This window comes from Lycorma delicatula, chromosome 3 (genome assembly GCF_047948215.1).
Source record: "Lycorma delicatula isolate Av1 chromosome 3, ASM4794821v1, whole genome shotgun sequence".
Classification (NCBI taxonomy): Eukaryota; Metazoa; Arthropoda; class Insecta; order Hemiptera; family Fulgoridae; genus Lycorma; species Lycorma delicatula.
Genome location: NC_134457.1, coordinates 89,598,464 through 89,621,223, shown reverse-complemented (window position 1 = coordinate 89,621,223; position 22,760 = coordinate 89,598,464). Strand labels below are relative to the sequence as shown.

The 22,760-nt window shown below is 28.6% G+C and overlaps 1 protein-coding gene across 3 annotated transcripts in view; it reads right to left on the bottom strand.

Annotated features, from left to right (window-relative positions):
* LOC142321787 (C-Maf-inducing protein-like) overlaps positions 1–22,760 on the bottom strand; it is a 284,140-nt gene that overhangs the window by 46,029 nt on the left and 215,351 nt on the right. For all 3 annotated transcript variants that reach the window (XM_075360174.1, XM_075360175.1, XM_075360176.1), the window contains exon 4: positions 5,456–5,506. In XM_075360174.1, the coding sequence (XP_075216289.1) occupies positions 5,456–5,506 (51 nt within the window). The remainder of the gene's footprint in view (positions 1–5,455; positions 5,507–22,760) is intronic.

Sequence of the window (22,760 nt, the reverse complement as noted above, 5' to 3'; positions counted from 1 at the left end):
CACACTTGAATGTGTAAATTGGCGAGACCACTTGCACATATTAGTGTATAACGTATATCTTGTATGTGTGTGTGAATCTCTTAATCTTAACAGAATGAATGAGTAACCACGTTTCACTATTCTGTTCTTTAGTTCCTTCTTATGAACCCCGATTCTTTTCTTTTCAGATCTTAACTTCCTTCAATACACTGTACTTCTGAAAGCTTTTCAGATGACTTAACATTTTACTCTCAATATTTGTAATACTTTAACAACATCCTGTTCTATTTATTTACAAAAGCAAATAACCCTTTAATAAAACAATTAATTTTGTTTTTAAAAATATCATTATGGGTTATTTAACCCATAATGATATTAAAATGATGAACATTTGTTCATCATTTTAAAAAATAAAACAACAAATTCTGAATCTATTATTTTTTTAATAATAATAAAAATGTAAAAAAATATTTTATAAGAGTTGTTCTACAATAAAGAGATAAATGGCAATAGTGAAAAAACTATTTTAAAAAACTGATGTGGACACCACATGACTTCCTTATATGCCTATTAAATTACATATACGCATTTTTTTAAAAGTGAAAAATACATAAAATTTTATTTCATTAATAACTTCTGATATTTTTTCTTTTTTTTTTTTGTTATTGAATTTTTTTCATGATAAACATATTTTATAATGAGAAGTTAATAATAATAAATCAATATATTTAAATTAAAAAAAGAAAAAATTAAAAAAAAAAAGGAAATGAATCGGATTCGACCGATGTGCGTTCCCCTTGTAAGATTCAAATATTTCATTAATTAAAACTTTAATTGGCTATAACAATGGAAACAAAGAAAATAATTACCACTTATCGTTGAAAAGCCTTCATTGAGAAATGAAGGCTTATTACTGCAGTTAAGAAAAATCCCAAAATCCAAATTTGTTTGAATTCTGGTTTTTTTTGGACACTTTTGATTCACTTGATTGCAATCAAAAGGGGAGGTGCATACTAGATGTTACAACAGTCCTAAATCCAAAATTTCAACATTCTACGGCTAATCGTTTTTGAGTTATGCGAGGTAGGTAAGTGCAGACGTCACGCCGAAACTAGTCAGAATGGATTCAGAGATGGTTAAAATGGATACTTCCGTTAAAATTTGAAACTAAAATTTTTCGCGATCAAAATCCTTCCTTTACTTCGAACAGGGAAGTAAAAATAAATGAAACTATCTGACGTGTAAGTTAGCAAATAAAAATATCAGCTGTTTGAAAAGAATTATTATAATTTCTTTTGTTTATATAAAAATATCGACATAATTTTTGCGGTGAAGTAAGAGCGTGCTTTGATAACATTTCCTTTTTTTGAAGGTGTAAAACAGGCCAAAATTCACTCGCTGATGCTAAAACAGTACTGTAAAAATACGAGTATAATAACTGTGGAAATTTTTATTAGTGGAATGAACAGTTTAAATCGAACAGAACAAGTGTCTCATCGTAGCGGAAGACCAGTGGAAGTTTCGCTTTCCAAAATTGCATTAATGATCTTATTCGTGAGGACAAAGGCATAAAAATTATGGAAATTGCAGAAATTTGTAGTGAAAGTACCGGCACTGACCGTTCCATTATCTATTACAAAAAGGAATGTTCGAGTTGGGTTTAGAGTCAGTCGACTAAAATCACAAAGTCATCCGAATTCATATTTGTATGAAACTTAAACAATCGAGTTTAACGGAAGGTAATGATTGTTTAAATCGCAGAATAACTTTTTATGAAACTTGGATTCCTAATTTTGAGCCGGAATCCAAACGTTAAGTAAGGAAAACAAACATCCGAGTTCACCGGTCGCAAACAAACCAAAACCTTTCTTTTTCCTCTTTAGCCTCCGGGAATCATCGTCAGGCATTACTTCAGAGGATGAACGAGGATATGTATGAGTGTAAGTGAAGTGTAGTATTGTACAGTCTCAGTTCGACCATTCCTGAGATGTGTGGTTAATTTAAACCCAACCAACAAAGAACACCGGTATCCACGATCTAGTATACAAATTCGTATAAAAGTAACTGCCTTTACTAGGACTTGTGAACGCTGGAACTCTCGACTTCCAAGTCAGTTGATTTGAGAAGATGCGTTCACCACTAGACCAACCCGGTGGGTTAACAAACCAAAACTTATATCTGTTAAATACTAACGGTGTTTTTAGGACTATAAAGCCCCAATTAGTAGGGATTATTTGAAAAACAACGTACAATCTACTGTAAATACTATTGGGACATGATAGAGATTAAAGTGATGCCCGCAATAAGGAAGAAACGTCCTGGTTGTCTCTCAAAAGACATAATTCTTCTAGATGACAGCATCTGTTGCATATTTCTCAAAAGACACACATTTACCATATTCACCTTAAAGTCTCGCTTTCGCACCATCAGATTTTTGTTTGTTTGGTCCTCTGAAATAAATTTTATTTGGCAACGAGTTACGGCAATAATGAACGGCTCAAATACAGAGGTGAACAATTCTTTATCACTGAAATAAGAAAGTTCATAGAAAGTTAGGAAGTGCCTAAATTTAATCAGCAATTATGTTCAAAAGTAAGGTTAGTTTCTATGTCATTGAATAAACAATAATTTCTCTACAGTCATTTGTGCCTTTAATTTAACGAACCTCCAAAAGCAGATGTTCCTAAAGTACGGAAATCCTTAAATAACGTTTTAACCGGTGAACTTAGAAAAATAAATTTTAGCAAATGCTCCACCCTGAACAATATACGTTTTCAGTACAAGACTTTAGGAACCAGGGACACTTATAGGGAGGCATAACCCAATCATTTTAAATGGAAAGGTAGGGTTGTAAGAGTTGAAAATAATTTCCCCAACTAGTTTCAAAAGTAGTCAACAGTAATCTCTTAAACAATTACCCAATAGTGAAACATAAAAGAAATTTAGTAAATACTCCTACCTCAAAATGATCTTTCGATACGAAACCAATACTTGGGGCGAACTCTAGGTTATTTTTGAAACTATTTGTGAAAGATAAGTGGCCGCTATTTTAGTAAGAATTATCGTCTCCAAATGTTTATACGTCAAAATTTTTCAGTGCCCTTAAAGTGATCATAATTTATGACCACTTTAAGGATTTTCATACTTTATGAACACTCTGTATATCACTTCTTGTTACGTCATAGCTAATAAAGTTTGAAAAGAATTCAGTCAGTTTGCCCTTAAACATTTTTTTTTTTTGAAAATATTTATTGTTTCAAAAATATACTACAGGCGCCAATCTCTCTTACTTAGAAATTCCTTTTTTTACGGTTTTCAATTTTGAATATCATTTTAGTAAAAAATTAATAATTTTACTTTCATAAAATTTTGAATAACATTTGCGCAAAACCTTTTCAGTAAATTTGACATTTTCCGGTAAATAATTGTCACAGCAAGAGTTACACCTCGGCCTATTAGACTGGTATAATATGTATGTTAATTCAAAAACTGTGTAAAAAAAGAGGTGAAAATATATATGTTAATATATACGTAAGGATGCACTTCAGGGATCGGTTTCACAAATATTCTGAATAATTGTCCATGATTTCTTCAAATCCACATGAGCTAATTGTCATTCAGAAATTTAATAATTAATCGATATTTTAATTTAATTACTTCATGTGATAATTTTCTTTTATTTTCTTTTTCGGTATCAGTTTGAAATCACTTTTTTTTAAAGTTTACCGTAATCCAATTTTATATTTTTTTTTTACACTAAAATGTATTGAAAAAACAAAATTCAATTCTAAAACAAAAAAAGGTTTAATTTTTTTCGTAAAATAAAAATTTCTGATCATTTTGTGTAATTAGTCATGTATTTATCTTTATTTTTGTGATCAGTTACGTATGTCACGGAGACTTGTCTTCAATATGACTTTCTCCATTTAAATTCTAAAATCTATGCGTAAATATACATATATATATATATTAAAAAATAAAACAGAATTGTTAAATTTGGTGGTACTTACAAAACTAACTAATAAACGTTAAAAAATTAGATTATAACTTTCATACATGCTATCGTAACTACGAGATAAATTACGTATTTAATTAGTTACCGGTCTTATTATTATTTAAATCATTCCATAAAAATTTTTTTAATTAAAAGTTTTTGTCTTATTACTTGCAGTTTTCCCCTATATTTAATTCCATACATTTAACATCCTTAATGGCGTTTTCATCTTCGTATAAAACTACACAGATCTGTTCGTAAAAATTTCATTTATATATATTATTGTTAACACTTGTCAATAAACACATAAGCTTTCCAATCTGTCGAATCACAATTCCTATCTCTTTTGATAATATGTTTAATTTAGTTTCGTCATACTTTTATGTTTATATGTTTGCTTCAAAGCATTACGATTATTTATTTACGTAGGGAAGTTGTTAACGGATATCTAGGTCATGGTACCGCGTGAAAACTGATTTTGTTTTATTGAAGTTACGTGTGTCAAATTCAACATGTTTGGTGCTTGGTCAAATAAACATAATTTTGATACCGTTTAAATCTATCGTTTAATTTATATATATAATATAATTATATTATATAATTTTTTAGTACAGTCGTTTTGTGAACCACTGCCAATTTTACACACTGATATTGGTGCATGCAGTTAGTTATCCTTCGTATGTTGATACTGGTAATAGAAAAAAAAAACGTTGAAGTGGGTTTATTGAGATAATATCGGATAATTTACGAGGAAAAAAGCCAATTAAATGTTACAATATTACTACGGGAATGATGTTAAAGAGAAATGTTACAGAGCAAACATACCAGATTAGTCGGTAATTTTTGAAGTAGAATACAAAGCGTATGAAATTTTTTTTAATTTATTTGAAAATTTAGAATTCAAAGCGGCTAAGTTTTTAAATCTGCTTATTTTTAATTCTGTAAATTATATTTGCATCATTATCATTAATATTTATCATAATTTCTGGAAAATTTCCTAAAAATAATTCTAAATACGAGTATTTTGTTGTAATGTAAGAAATTACTGTTTCAGAATTATATTTTTGCATAATTCAGAACATGATTTACTATATTTTTAAGTTATGTTTTACAACTAGAGGGTAACTGTACGAGAGAGAGAGAGAGAGAGAGTGAGAGAGAGAGATTTTGAGTGAAAGAGATTATTTAAGAAGTCTGTTTTAAAAAATATATTAAACAGCTTCTATTATTTGTATTATGTTATGTTATGTTTTTGATTGCTCAATCAAGCTGTTCAATTAACCTTATATTATCATATGCACAAATATAAAAAAAATCGCTATACCACACCATATTACAAATAGGTAACTAATTAAATACGGTAGTATAATAGTTGAGGTAAAAACATAACACCACACATATAAGTAACACATATAAGTAAGTTTGTTATATTTTTAGAAGAACAAAAAAAAATTGGAAATAATAATTAAGAATTTATCTTACCTTCCATTTTATGGAATGATACCACTGATCTCTGGTATAAGCATTGTTAGCCTGTAACAAGATGATGCAACAAATTAAGCAAGAATAATATTTTTAAATAATTTGAAATTAAGACAAAATAAATTTAACTTTAAAAAAAATTTGATTAAAGATAAACCATCCTTCCCTATAAATTCAAATCATTTAATGCTACGCTTATAATTTTGTTATTTTCTACTTTAAAATAAATTTAAAAAATTTAAATAACAAACTAAAAATTTATTTCAGTTACTTTGTTTGAATTGGTAGATCAACGATGACAAATTCTTCCTATAAATGGGTTTTGATACCATTTTTACCTTCCTGGCATCATAACTCTAATGCTATGCTGCAAGAAGGAAAGTACGATAATCAGTCGAAAAATGGGGTATGGGTTTTTTGCATTTCTCGCCATTTAATGACCCAAAGATTCCAAAAAAACAAAAAATTGTGGTAATTTCCATCCAAACTGCTTTCATCCGCACTAGGCAATTTAAAAAAATAATAAACAGACGATTTTAGAAATTTAAAATACTATTAAAATAATGCTTTGCTTCAACAAGAAATGTATTTTTATTGATGTTTGTTTTATTAAGTTTTTTAAATAATTTTTTGTAATTCGATGTTGTACAAAATATATATGTAATATTTTTTTTAATGATTAATTCACCATAAAAGTAAAAAGATTGTTTATAAGAATATGAATTTAGGGCTACGTTAAACTAATCATGAAATTAACTTCTGAAAAAACAGACGGAAACACATTAATTGGTCAAGCATGAGCTATGACGTAATGACTTCCGCTGTCAGACAAAAAGATGGCTGTTTTTTTATCAATATATTCTGGCTGGAGCGATGAAAAGAATGCTAATTTACACACACATTTGTTTTTTAAAACGATTGTGGAATCTTGCAGCTCATAAACGAAGATCAACATAAAAGCCTACATTTTGTTCACTGACAGTCACTAAGTTTAGTTTACTAAATGCACTGTAACTTTCTCGTTTTTCTGCAATTTTTAAGAAATTATATATTTTTATAAGCACAGTAACTTTACTCAGTTTCTTTTTTTTGTTTTTGTAGGTTTTTTCTTATATGTTTTTTTTTAATAAGTTTAAATGGAATTTTTTAAAAAACATTTCTGTAGTAAATTATATATTTTTAAACAGTGATTATTTTATTAAACAAACATCTGGATTTTTTGTAATTTCATTTTTTGTAACATCTTAATTTTATCTCTATTTTACTACACTGTACATAATTTTACTGAAATACATACATTTTACTTTCCTTTCATCGTAGCTGTAGAACGATGCTGCAAGAAGGAAAGTATGGTAATCGATAAAAAAATGGGATATGGGGTTGTTTTTTTGCATTTATCGACGGTTCATGACCCAGGGACCTCACAAATAAAAAAAAAGTGGGAGAGGGATAATATTTGTATGCACGTATGCAAGTCTATCGACGTATTTAAAGCTTAATATAACTTTTAACTGGATTAGCCGATTTTTTATGAAATTTTATACATACACTCCTGTATATGGAACAATTTGTTGGTAAAAGTTTGGGGTCAATATCTCTAGGGGATGGGGTAGATATTTTTTTTGGAATCAATTTTCTAAAAATTTTGCTAACATAACCTCACTTTTTATTAAACTCAGTACATTTGTGCATTCTTTTCTTACCACTTTAAAAACATTTAGCCCTAAAATTCCCCCTTCCTTAAAAATCGAAAAAGCTATTTTTTTTATTTATTACATATTTTGTAACCAAAGTTTCTTTTTTAGTTTTCAAATGTCTTCCTAGGCATAGCAGTAATGTAAGTGACCCCCAAAAAAATACTTTGGAAGCAATATTGAGAATTGGGTAGCCGATTAAAATATTTAAATATATATTTTTTTTTAATTTCTTAAAACTTTTTTTGATTTATTTAAACTTTTAACAATATTAAAAGTTTTATATTATTAATAATTTATTACAATAAAATTTCACCATAATTTCATCATAATCCACCCCTCATTACGAAAAAAGAAATCTTTTACTTCCTCCATTTAGCATAAACGTAGAAAAAATTAACAATTTTCTTGGAAGATGATTCCAAGCATCTGTGGGAAAGCATAAAAAAAATTCAGAACTCTTTAATGTTTAATTTTATTGGCTTATTTAAACATATAACGATGATTTTACCATAAAATTTCATCATAAATTACCCCCATCTTCAAAAAAAATCTTAAGTAACTTTTTCACGTATCATTATTTTTCCACTATATAAGAATAAATAACCAATGCAGGAAACTTTGGTATCAAATTTTTGTTATTAGGATTTACTACTTTTTGAATATTTCAGGATTAACATTTACTAAAAAAAATTTGATCTGGAGACCACATAACTTCCTTGCACGACTATTAAATTGCATACACACATTTAAAAAAAATAAAAAATTTATTTCACTAATAACTTAATTTTTTTCATATTTTTTTTAATTGTTATTATTCACTTATTATTTATTGTAAAACTTTTTTACAATCGGAGGTTAATAACTATTAATAAATCAATATATTTAAATTACAAAAAAAAAATTGAAAAAAAAAGAAAATGAAGTCAGATTCCAACCGACGTGCCTTCCCCTTGTAAGACCCAAATATTTCATTAATTAAAATTTTATTTGGGTATAACTCTGGAACCAACGAAAATAAGTACCACTTACGATATATTGTTGAAAAGCTCTCAAAGAGAGCTTATTACTGGAGTTAAGAAAAAGTCAAATATTTTGGATTTTGGGCTTTTTGGACACTTTTGGTCCAGTTGATTGCAATCAAAAGAGAAGATGCACAACTAGATGTTACAACAGTCCTAAATCCAAAATTTCAACATTCTATGGCTAATAGTTTTTGAATTATGCGAGATACGTCACGCCGATACTAGTCAAAATGGATTCAAGGAAGGTCAACAAAATGGATATTTCCGTTAAAATATGAAACCCGAAATTTTTCGCGATTACAATACTTCCATTCCTTTACTTCATACAAGGAAGTAAAAAGATTACAAAAATTTTTAATCAATTACCGAATTTTAAGTCTGGTGGAATTAGAGTATTTAATTAAAGAAGTTATAATTTTATTTAGAATATTAATGAAAATTTTAACTATTATTAAAATGTTAAAATTTCTTTCTTTTCGAACAAGGCAGTATTGTAATCGCGAAAAATTTCGGTTTGCAGATTTCAGCAGAAATATCCATTTTGATTAGTTTCGGCGTAACGTCTGTACGTACGTATATATCTCGCATAACTCAAAAGCGATTAGTCGTAAAATGTTAACATTTTGGATTTAGGACTTTTGTAACATCTAGTTGTGCACCTTCTCTTTTGATTGCAACCGACTGGACCAAAAGTGTCCAAAAAAACACAAATCCCAAAAATTTGGATTTTGTACTTTTTCGCAGTAGTAAGCCCTCATTCCGAGCTTATCAACCGTATATCATAAGTGGTACTTATTTTCATTGATTCCAGAGTTATAACCCAATAAAAATTTAATTAATGAAATATTTGGATCTTACAAGGGAAAGGCACATCGGCTGGAATCGGACTTCATTTTTTTTTTTTAATTTAAATATATTATTTATTAATAATTATTAACCTCTAATTGAAAAAAATTACATTAAATAATAATTCAATAACAAAAAAAAAAAAGAAGAAAAATATATAATAAAAAATATATGTAATTTATTAGGCGTACAAGGAAGTCATGTAGTGTCCACATCAGACTTTTTTTAAATTTAATTAAAATAAAAGTTGTAATTAATTAAAAAATTTAAATCTCTCACATTAACCTTGAGATGTTTGAATACGGTTTTGCATGTCTAAAAATGATATCATTTTTATTTTAATTGGTATATATTTCTTTATTTTAAAATACATATACTTAACGGATATCCACTACTCACATTAATATAAAGATACTTATAAGAAAATAATCAGAATAAGACGAACGCACAATGAAGCAATTAGAATGGAAGAATGTAAAAATGAAAACATAACTACTACCTCATAAATCTTTAAAATTTTTGATTAACGTATTCTACAGTTACCTCCACATAAAATTTTTGTAACTTACACTTTCTTCTCAAAGTAAATTGAAATTAATCCGTTGCTTTATTAGCAAAGTATTTGTTAGTATATATTATCTACCCAACAAATATTATATATATATATATAACGTAAGTATTTAAAAAAAATTTATTTTTCCTAAATTGTCTTAAAATCATTCCATTTCAAACTATTCAAGTCGCCTAAATTACAACTTTTTTCTAAAATAACCTATCACCACTTTAAATCTCACATAAAACGTTGTAGCAGGTCTACTGTGGAACACTTTGCTTTTAAGGTGACCCCTCAAAAAGTAATCGCAAGCTGAGAGATCACGCGATCTGGCAGGCCATCTAATGTCACCATTTCGTGAAATGACACGTTGTCCAAACAATCGGCGTACAGTTGCCATCGATATTCGTGCAGTATGTGACGTTGATCCGTCTTGTTGAAACCAGGCTGTGTTAAGAATTGGTGGAAATCTCTTTTGTTGTTCCACAGCAAAGGTTTCAAGCATGGCTACGTAACGAGCCGACGTCACTGTAATCGCAAGACCGTTATCCTCAAAAAAATAAGAGCCTATAACACCGTAAGATGACATAACATACCACACGGTCACTTTCTGGCTGTGCAACGGACGCTGGTGTAGCTGCGTAGGATTTTATTGTGCCCAGTATCTGAAATTTTGTTTGTTAACAAATCCACTGAGGTGGAAATGCGCTTCGACTGACATCCACAGTTCGTGAACAAACTCTTCGTTATCATTTATCTTCTGAAGGATTACATTACAGAATTGTGCTCGCACAACTGCATCGTTCGGTTTCAGTTCCTGGGCGATCTGCAACTTGTATGGATGGAATTGCAAGTCCTTCACTAACATTCTTCGAACACTTGAACTATGCGATTGTAAAGATGCTGAGAGACGACGGATTGACCGATGTGGCCTTCGGGTGACAGCATCTTGTAAAGCTTGAACATTCTGTGGTGTACGGACGGTTCGCTCACGGCTTGGAGGTTTCTTTTTCATTCCCGAACCAGTTTCCTCAAAATTAGATATCCGTCTTTTAATTGCATGTGCTGATGGAACACGGTCGTGCCGTCCCAGATTAAAATGACGGCGAAATTCTCTACGCGCTCCCTCCAAACTGTCATTGTCTTTGTAAAACGCTTTGATAGCAAATGCACGTTGCGCACCACTCCAAGGATCCATGACAACTAAATGGCAGGTTAGGTTAGAGAGGCACTACTTATCAAGTGGCACCAATCGCCCACGGCTACCAACACAACTTTCAAAATTTCCCGTTTCTTTGAATAACCTGTATATATATATATATATATATATATATATATATATATATATATTATTTTATATTAGAATATATATAATTTTTTTTTTTTTACTTATTTATATGCCGATAAGTAGAAATAAAACATTTTATATTTATTAATTTTTTTAATAAATGGCTATCACTACCTTAAGACGATTTTTTAGCCTAGATAACGAAATTTCTAACAATACTAAAAACAGCTGATTCATCGTTATCGAATATAATAATGATAAATTTCGAATAATTAATAAGAAACGAGTAAGGATTTTGGAAAACGGTTTGCGGAATCGTTTCAAGAATAAAATTGCAATGTTATATGATGTGTAATTATCCCTCCCCCTTTCTACGGAAAATATTTATATTGAATGGTGGTTAGAGATGTATGTTTTACTCCGATGTGGACACTTGAACGGTCAATATCTAAAACACGGATGAAGCTATCGATGTGGGGTTTTCACTACAGTTTTTCCCTTTCAAATCTACATTGAAATCATGTGTAATGTGATCATCATGCCATTTAAAAATTAAAGTTGAATCCAATATGGCTGATCCGAGATGGACGAAAATACAACTCGATTCAAACACAACTCTGAATAGTTTCTTTTATACAGTAATCAACTACATTTATTCTGTAGCGTAGTCACACTCAGTTTTCTACAATAAAGCCATTTCCTGACTTTCCGAACACTCTGTATATAAAATACTGTTAACGATAATTTCAATTTTTTTTTTCATTTTTATTGTATTCAGTTATATTTAAGGTTTAGTAATTATCATCCGATTGTATTCCAGTAACATTGGAAATTTAAAATTAAAAAATTGTAAAATATCCATAATATTACAACGATTTGCAGCCTGACATTAATTATCAATTAATCAGAACCGAAAAAAGAAGCATAAGGCTCTCTCTCTCTCTATATATATATATAAATATATATAGTCAGGAGATCGTTGTTTGTGTTTAGTTTTTGAATAACAATACGCTAGGGTTGAGTAGAATACATTTACAGTCTGAAAAGAGAAACGCCCATTTGTATAATAAACGTGTCCCTCATGTAGTACGCTGTAATATTTCATAGTATCATTTTTCCTCCTCCTCTTTCATACAAGGGCTAGCGCATGAATCCCCACACAAACACACAAATTCAGATAATACAACAGGAAACGGGATAGGCAACTTTGCTACAAAGCAGTCCTGCAAATTGCATACTAACTCTTACAAAAATTCACCATATTAACCACATAAAAAATATATCCTCGTCTTTTGAAGTAAATAATCCTTTACATTTATTATAAAAATACAATTTACGAATACTAAATTTAATGTAATTCACATGTAAAGATTTTTAATTTAGAACGCGCTACTAATTTAATAAATCAATAACATTATTTCCTGAATTTACAAGTAATAAAAACTAATAAAAAAAATGTATATCTAATGATGTGTACATACACTAAATATACACAAATACATAGTAAAAGAAACTGAACCTTAGTTGAATATAACTGTTAAAGAAATAGTTTTTTCCATTTATTTACCGCTTATTTTTTCTCTACGTACAGCGCATTCGTAGATATCTTTGCTTTGTCAGATTGTATGGATGTTTATTTGCAAGGTTTTTATAAAAGGTTTATAAGAATTCAGGGGACGGTCCCCCACATCGAAATAAATAAAAAAAAATTTATTTATCTACATCCGGAAACGCTTAGTTTACTGGATGTAGATAAATAAATTTATTTCTCAGGAACGGTTAATTTTATCATCTGAAATCTTGTATTCTGCCAGGGTACCTAGTGTTCTATTTGTATAAAAATAATGAACTTCATCTCTCAATCCACTTCAAAATGGTGGCATGTAAACTCTTTTGTTTACAAATTGTTAGTATCTTTACAACCGCTGGTTTATCTAAATTTTACGCTTACAAAAACTTTTAAGCATTTCATGACAAAGAAACTGACACCTTACTTATTTAATATGTTCATAGATAACGAAGTTATAGTAGAAACTTGTTAAATGAGTCATTCTAGATTAAAAAACCAGTTTTCACTTCCCATCGAATAAAATTAAATAACTCGGCATCATTTCAACTGGAATAATTTTTTTTAATGTTATGTAATATTTTAATTGTAATATTCACGTTAACTGTAATATTTAATTGGAAATATTACTTGATACGATTAACCATTTCTAAGAAATAGATTTTTATGTTAAAAATACGAAATGGCGAATACCCGGTAAACTAAGCGTTTCCGGACATGCGTTGATATAAAGTTTTTTTCTTTATTTCGATGTGGGGGACCATCCCCTGAATTCTTGAAACGGTTTGTATAAACATTCTGTATTTTATATATATATATAAACGTAAACGAATTGAAATTTTTAAAAATTATTATTCGGTTTTTATTGACATAACATCAATTTTCTCAAAATTAAAATCTCTATAAAATTTGACTTTAAGTTATATTTGGTTGCTAGCAATTTAACAAAGTAAATTTACCATAAAATGAAAAGTTAAAATTAAAATAAAGTTAGGGTGTTCATAGATGGTTTGTGAAGACAACAGTCTTATTGAGACTTTGGACATGGAACAATGGTATTTATTTTTAAAAAATCGTAATTTATTAATTACTGTGAAAAGAATATTGCACAATTAATTAAACAATACAAAAAAAAACTTGCTTTTCGAACCTGTTTTTTACGTAGTTTTCTCAGAAATACTGGAGAAAAGGTTCTTGGATTCATTTTTCTCAATTTTCAATGTAATTTTAAACATTTAATAACTAATTTTTCTAAATTAGTGATTACCCAAAATTCAAAAACCTATCTTTTTATTTATTGTTTTTTTTACTGCGATTTTTGTATGTCTTCCTAGGCACAGTAGTAGTGCAACCCATAAAAATATACTTTGGGCAATACTGCGAGTGGGGAGCCGATCAAAGCTTAAGAATGTCGATTTTTTGAATTTTTTAAAACTTTCTTTGGTTTAATTAAACTTTTAATAATGTTAAAAGTTTAATATTATTAATATTTTATTGCAATAAAATTTCATCATAATTCACCTCCAACCCGAAAAAAAGAAACCTTAGGTAAATTTTTATTGGTTCTACATTTTTCAGTGGATTTTTTTAATTTTCTTCCATTTACCATGGGAAACAGAAAAATCAAAAACTTTTCTTGGAAGGTGATTTTGGAAGTGAAGTAGCAAAACAATAAATAAATACAGATTTTTTGAACTTTTTAAACTTTATTTGGTTTATTTAATAATATACAACGATAATTTTACAATAAAACTTCATCATAAATTACCCCTATCCCAAAAAAAATCTTAACTGTATCATTATTTTTTCATTATGTAAGAATAACAAAGCCAGGAAAGAATTACAGTTTTTTTGTCAGGTTTCAAAATGTTGGTAAACTTCTTCTGATTTTCTTAATCTATAAATGACAAGTTATGTCAGATTATTAAAATTAAATTTATATTTAAATATCATCCAGTTTTGGGATTTATCTTAAAATGTTTTCTAATTTTTTTCCAAAGAAATTCTGTAGGCCTTTCGCACTATATAACGCTTCCGGTAAAAGTACGGTTTTATTACGTCTTAATATGGCGTTTAATACAGATGTTTTTATTGTAAACATTTCCTGAAAGATGAAAAGCCGCTTCAGTTTTTTTTCTGGCTTCTACTTTTTTTTTTTAATAAAAAATTCGGAGAAATTATTCCACCGAAATATTTTAATTTTTGGGCTTTTTTATTGATTCTTTCTGGGAAATTTTCACTTTTTTTTCTACAATAATTTTTCCACTTAAAATCGCAATCTTATCGGTGGAATTTTCGCTAGTAAATTTCCGAAAAAAGATTAAATTCCATATTAATAATCATGATTCTTATTCCAAAAATTCTTCCGCAGGTGGTAACAATCCATTCATTGTACAAAAATGCGCTAATGGCCATCTCGCATTCTACGGGGTCAGATGAGAAAACAATGGATTTATCGGAGAATCCTACAAACTTACACCTTTATTTATAACAGTAGTAATATATTTTACTCAAATAGCCCATTCAAAAAAAAAAAAAAAATGTATTTTACAACATTTGTAACGCTGAACAAATAAGCGTCCTGTCAATATCCCTAGACTAAATATTTCCCTGATAGATATTTCAAAATCGGAGTAAATCAAAGATTTCTTAAGTCAACTGATCTATTCCAAAAATTAATATTAATAGCTTATTTAAATTGTATAAAGAAAAATGGGTTTTAACGTACAGAAACCTTAAACTTTTGAATTTCTCATTGCACGTAGCTTACTACCATATTTCCTAAACACAAAAGTAGATTCTTATATATTGGATTACAAAAGATAATATTTTTTAAAGGCTTTTTTTAATGCAATACTAGCAGTTATAGATGTATTTTTTTATGTTGATTGAATCGATTTATATTATAAAAACAATTAATATTCTGAAAAACGTTTTTTTTAAAGAAAAAAAAGATTAACCACAGAGCTAAGAGTTAAGATGAGTCATCATTATTTTTAATTATTATTTTACTGAAAGCTTGAACAATAATGTGTAAACAGATACGAAAACGCCTATAAAAGATAAAAACGTTTAGAATAATAATGATACAAAAAATATATATACTTAAATATTTTCGAATTTAACATGACGTCAATCGAAGAAGAAATTTCGGTAAATTGTTTGAAACAACTGATAAAGAATTGATGACAAGTAAGAATGATAAATTTGACATAACTTCCCCATTTAGACAACTCCGTTATCTAACACTTAGGACTGAAATATTTTAAAATAATTGTTGATAGCAGATTAAAGGAGTTTACTGATAAATTTTTATAAATTTTATGTCATTAAGAAAGGGTTTTAAATTGATAATTTACAATGAAATCCAGGAATTTTTAATGAATTCGACGAATTAAATTAGAAAAAATTCATTAGTAGTCTACTTATGTATAAAAAGCAACTATTAGTGATAAACATTATTACTTTCAAGATAAAAATAATAACACTCATAAAAAAAAAGTTGTCAATTTACAATTATTGTAGAGCTACGCCAGACAAAAGTGAAATCTTAAAGCGAAGCTTATCGATCGGCTTCAGGAAATAAAAGGAATAGATGAGAAAATAATATGTTTCATCTATGTGAACGAGTTTCCTCTAATCAGTTAATTTTATTTATCAAACACAAACCCCAACCTATATAGGTTTTAATAAATATGGTAATCATTAAATATTTTTCAACAGTTAAACGAAGAAAATTAAATTTAACAAATCCTCCGACCACGAAACCATCTATTTTTTTGGTATGAAATCAACACATAACAAGCATCCAGGTGTTAATGCTTTAAATGGAAGGGGTAGAATTACGACAGATAATTATAAAAAACACTGAAAAATAGAAATTTTGATAGAAAAAATTTCCGACAAAAATAAACTTAATATGCCTTTAATATTTTTCATAGATATTTTTAAAAGTGGGATCTAAAGGACATTCCAAGAATTGGAATGTCCATTTTTACAAACATTTTTTTCTTTTTTTTTCGAAGAGTAATTCTTTTTTTTTAATTACTATTTAACAATTTCAGGTATAGACCATTTTTGAAACTACCAACGAAAAATAGTAAGTGGTTACATTTTGATTAGGGTTGTGTTTTGTTTTTCAATGTCCTTTAAAATTTTACGTCGCAGTCATATACTTTCCATTTAAATCTTTTGAGCAACCTCCCTTTTAAACAGGTAATGATTATAGAGGATTGATTCTAATAGACATTATCTCAAAATAAGGGTTGCCATACTTTGGTTACACTGTGTAACAACATACAGCATACTTTGGTAACACACATCAGCAATGGTAGGACCTTAACCACTTACGTGTGCTTCCACATGTGTCACGCATGCATACAAGGAGTCTAACATACACTTCATTGTGCTATAAAACTGAGCAAGATGATTATGATGATGACGCAGTTTATTAATTAAAGTCCGACTTTGTTTCAGTACAGTGCAAAAATACAATAAATTACAATTTAAAACACTTAAATTGTTTTATCAGTTGTTAAATTTTCGAATGGCGTAAAATTAATTTATATAAAAAATTAATTTGCAATAAAATAAAACTTCTACTATACTCTCTTTCAGTCTTTCAACGAAAGAAAGAGAGAGAGAGAGAGAGAGAGAGAGAGAGAGAGAGAGAGAGAGAGAGAGAGGAAGTGTGAGAAGAGACTGTATAACAATAAAAAATAAATTCAGTCTTAAACCAGATAACTAATTAACTTATTAAATGAACTGAAATTTGTGCCACTACAGGTGTTAAGTAACTGATAGAAAGACCAATGTAACACTAAGAAAGTTTAAATAAAACGTTAATGTCGGCTTAAGCTAGAAATATTCAATTTTTTTTTTTTAATATGTTAAATTTGATGGGAATATATAATTTTCTAACATACGATATTGTTAATTACTTATTTTTTATTTCATAAATAAACTATTTGTTAAAAAACTCGTATTTTATATTTGATTTTAATTGTAAAAATAGGAACGTTCAAAATTAATCTAAACTTAGATAATGTTCAATGATTAGGTGATTAATTGTTAAATATTCAATTAGTTTTCTTGTAAGAGTAATAAAAAAACAATTTCATAAAAAATCTTAAAAAACAGAAAAATTTTAATTAAAATTATTCCCAGAACTAAATCAATGGAGAGGTATAAAAATGAAGATGATAAAAAGCCAATTGTATACAATAGGGTGATGTAGCAAGAATCTCCGGATGGAGAAATTCCTTTATCATCAAAGATAGGTTTCACATTACAACCGGGTTGGATGGGAATTCATCCGATATGTTTCAAATTTTAACCAAAATTCGACCCATCAACCTTTGGACCTTAGGAAGTCAATTATCTCCAACTGAGATAACCTGAACGTTCAACGTTAGAACTGAAACTTTTTTACTGTTAAAATAATAAATTTATTACTGGACACAATGATAATTATAACGTGATATGTAATTTAGTTTTTAAATGAAACAAATTTCATTTATTTATATCATTTGGAAGAAACCTGGTTATTTGCAAAACAAAGTTTGATAAAAGTTTAGATACTATCTTGTCATTATAAAGTAGAAAATTATTTATGAAATAATTTTTGATATCGTGATGGGAGTTTAAAACATGGTAACTCTGAAAATATTTTAGTTATATGTTTCAGTTTTATGACTGGATTAGACGGGTACGGGAAGCTGGTTTATAAGAAGTAGAACAAGAACATACATAGACAAAACCCAATTTAAAGAATAGATGTGGAAATGATAAATCTGTCTTACAAAGTTTGATTTTTGTAAAGTAATTTTTTTTAGATGACTAATTTAGTACATAAACTCAAAATTTGTGGGTGAAAATATATAATGTTAGTAACATGAGTAAAAATTCCAAAGCCTGACTTTGAATGTAAACCAGAATCTATCGGATAAAAGACGAAGACACAAATTAATGATTTTATAAAGTATTTATACTTAGTCTACTTTTTATAGATTATGAAAAGTCTTTCTATACAAGATGGACTTAAGAATTGACACATTACAGAAATTAGGAGAAATATTTTTAAACATATAAACAGAAATATTAAGCTAAAATTCTCACTAAGAGATACATACAAAGAGATAGCAGCGAGACAAAACGATATTTCATCATCTAAAATTTTCATTATAATATTACAAAGGAAATTTAAGAGTTAAATACCTCCGGAAAATCGCTGAATACCCTCAAATGTTTGGATGACATAGTGCTTATTGGAAAGCACTTAGTGGAAATCTGTGAAATCGTGAAAGTTATTTGTAAAACTGTAAAACTGTACTTTATGACCAATTTTAGGAAAACAAAAATTATTCATTTTAATTGTGAGGGTAAGTTAAAGGGAAATGCAATAGAAAGTGTTTAAAGTTTCGTCTACTTATGGCAGAGAATTGAGAAGGATGGATAACAAGTATTAGAAGTCAACGGAAGGATTGCAATGGGATGAGCAACATTTTAGAAATACAGGCATGTATTTAGATCTGATGAAGTTACAGATAAAACAAGATTTTGTAACATGTATGTGCTCCCAGTTACGATTTATGGTTGTGAAATATGAACGTTGTCAAAGAAAATAATAAAAAATTAAGAATAATTGTAAAATTATTGTCCAGAACCAAGCGTAAAATATTATGGGTATTATTAGAAGAATTAGATGAACTAAATAGCGATGGACTGAAAAAAAAAGTAAGACAGAAAAAATAATACTCGAGAAAAAATGGAATTGGGCTGGCCATGTAACAAGATCCAAAGATGAGAGATGGACGCTGAAAATATTAAACTGATATCTGAGATAAATAAAGAAGAATAGGGGAAAACCACTAGGCAGATGGGATGAAGAGGCCGGCCTCCGTGGCGCGAGTGGTAGCGTCTCGGCCTTTCATTCGGAGGTTCCGGGTTCGAATCCCGGTCAGGGTTGGCATTTTCACACGCTACAAAAATTTTCATTTATTTCATCCTCTGAAGTGCACCTAACGGTGGTCCCGGAGGTTAAAAAAGAAAAAAAAATGGGATGAAGGATTTAGAATCCGATGAAAGCTAATATAAATCCATCAGCTGATATAGAATTTACTTGAGTATAAGTTATGGTGTGCAGCTTTATTTATTCGGGACCTGTAGATAGCTGCATTTCATTTTAATGAACTGACAATGTATATATATGTAGATGAGTTACATATTAGGTTCACCAAGTCAGGTTAATTAGAAACAATAACAAATTAAGGCCGAAAGACAGAACCGACAAACTGGTAGCGTTAAGTCGGTTTCAATATTCTATTATTTGAAGTATTTTAAATTCTGCAAGCGGTATATACGGTTCACCACTTTAAAAGTTACCATAGATGAAATTTCTAAACAATTTTCATAGAATGATAGATCTCTAGATAAACGGACAAAACATTTATTCTTATATTTAAAAATATAATAATAAAAATAAATAAAAATTTTCAACATAAAATGATTCAGTTTTAGTAATATCTCTGTAAACAAATCCGGCTTAAAAGTTCACGTTTAGAAAGTCATCGACTCGTAAAGGGCTGACAATATATTAAACAGAAATGACGTCAAAGATTCTTCTTCCAAGAAATGAAAGGAAGCATGACTACAAAGGATAATACGATAAATGCAAGTATATAATATTTCATTTCGGTATCTAAAGCTGTAATTTCATATAATAATAATAGTAATAATAATAATAATATAGACTGGTAATATGGGAGAAAAAAACCACCATTCTTCAACCACAAACAGACCGCATAATAAATAGGAAAAACGCAATTTTAATTTTTTTACTCGGCAATAAATTTATCTAAATAATTTAAAAATTAATAAAATAAAACATGGTGATATATAATTACGTACAATAGCCATAAAATGTTATCTACTCCAAAAAGAAAAAAATTCTACTGAAAAGGAAAAAATAATTTTTCCCCTGCGATCTTAATAGAATATTTGAAACTTATTTTTTTAAATCGGTGCTAAATTTTAAATGAATTACGTGTGCATGAGATACGGATTGTGCAATTTATTTTAATTAAGGCTAAAATTTTTTTTAAGTACAATAACTGAAGCGATTCAATTTTTTACAATTTTTTTTTTATTTTACTTTTTTTGTAACAACATCGAAGGCAGACCTACAAAAGAGACGGTTCGTAAGAGAAAAGAAATTTCTCTTGAAACGAAAATGGATCTTTCAAAACGACCTAAAGATTCCCATGGAAAGGATATACAGGGTTTAAAGTCAAGAGCTTGATATCGTGGATGAGCAGAAATAATGTAAAATGGGGGAATATATAAAATATAACTTGACAAAAGAAACTCAGTCTGAAAGGGAACAATAGACATGATTTGATCCGCAAACACTCTCAAATGAAACAAAAGAACAAAAATCATACCGTTTTTCATAGATTCATAAACGTATTTGTAATGAAACGCCTGAAGAACGTTCACATAGTCTGACTGTTGTAAGAGAGGTTAACCTAAAAAAATGGGAAACGAAAGAGCCGAAAGATATTCTTGTTTACAGAAATTGGATCAAGTACCAACAAATTTAAGGTATGTATTCAATTTAAAAGCTTTTAGAAAAACAATAAATACGTAGATGTGAATAGATTTTCAATTTGTAGATGTTCCTAAAACAGCATGTAAAAGAACTGACTGTAAAATGATAAATTCATCTAAGTAACTGCCTAGATTGGAGTGTTTCGCCTAATACCTTTTTCTTAATGGCCCGGTACTACTGAGTAATGGTGTGGGATCTTCCTGTTTTGATTAAGAAAAATTCATCCAAACTAGTGTACTGAGTGAAAAGTTACACCCGGAAAAAATAAACAAAAAATATACATATGTGTCGAATTAAGACTTCTTTTAAAACTTGTCTAAAAATATATAAAAAAAGAACTGATAAAACAAATTACATTTATATTTCTATTATTTTAGAAATATAAATTAAATTAGAATTATAAATTAAAGAAAAGAATAAAATAAAATTTTTAATTAAAATTAAAAGACTACTATTTAAATAATTACCAACTTACTTTGCAAAATTTTTAAACTCAGATTATAAAATTTTAAAACTACAAAAAGAATTTACTTCATTTCAGGAGGTAAGGTAATCTTTACAACAGAGAATAAATTGTTGAATTGAAAAAGGATACCCTCAGGATTTAAAAAAAAAATTCTAAACGTTTTGAAATTCCAAGCCCCTATAAACTTGGTAAAATCGCAGTTATACAAGTCTTTAAATGTGCATGTACTGATGTCTATTTGTCCTCTATAACTCTGTAATTTAAGATTTAAGATTTTAATTAATGTAGATTCATAAAATTTAGAATAGCTTGAGTACAAGGGGAATTGATTGTATTAAATTTTAGAGACAATCAGATAAGGCAGAGAGATATCACCGTGGTTAAACTTAATGAAAATTAAACTTGTGCGTGTTTTTTTATACCAATAAAATTATAACCTGATTACCTGTAAAAAAAAAATCCTAATACTTCTCTTCAAACTTAATACAGCTAAAAATTTGATTTTTAGAATTATCTCTTACTTTTGACTGTTTAAATACCTATGAACGTGAATTTTCATGAATTACTTCTCTTTAAATTGAACTTTGTTAAGTAGAGAACAGTTTTCAAACAGTTAATCTAATTAATATACCCTTCCTAATAATAGGATTTAATTTTTTTAATATAAAATTAAAAAAAATAAATTTGTATAATAAATATTAAAAAATAAATTAATTCGCCTAATAATGGAGGTAAAAAATTTCAAACAAACATAAAGTAGCAATTTTGTAAGTACATGGATCCGCACTTGCTTCTGCTTCTTAGTATCCCTCTGTTTTGAAATATGAACCGTTTCCATTTGTTAATATCACCTGTATATACATATATAATTTTTTTCAGTATGAGACCACTACTTGGGATGTACTGTAAGTAATAAATAGTCGCCATTTTGGTTAAGGTTGTCATAACCCCGAAGTTTTTTATGTCAAATGTTTTATCAATTCCCTTTAAAATGATGTTTCACATTTCTACCCTTTCCATTTAAAATTTTTGAGTTGCTCTCCCTCAGGGATCCCCTGGGTGCTTTTATTATTTATTTACAACCTCCGGCACCACCGTTAGGTATTGCTTCAGAGGATGAGATGAATGTCAAGTTTTGTAGCGTGTGAAAATATCATGCCTGAGGTATGAAGGTACGCTAAATTTAATTTTTCTACATTAAACAATTGAACAGTTATTTTAAGGTTACTATACTTCATTAACATTCTTTATATTATAT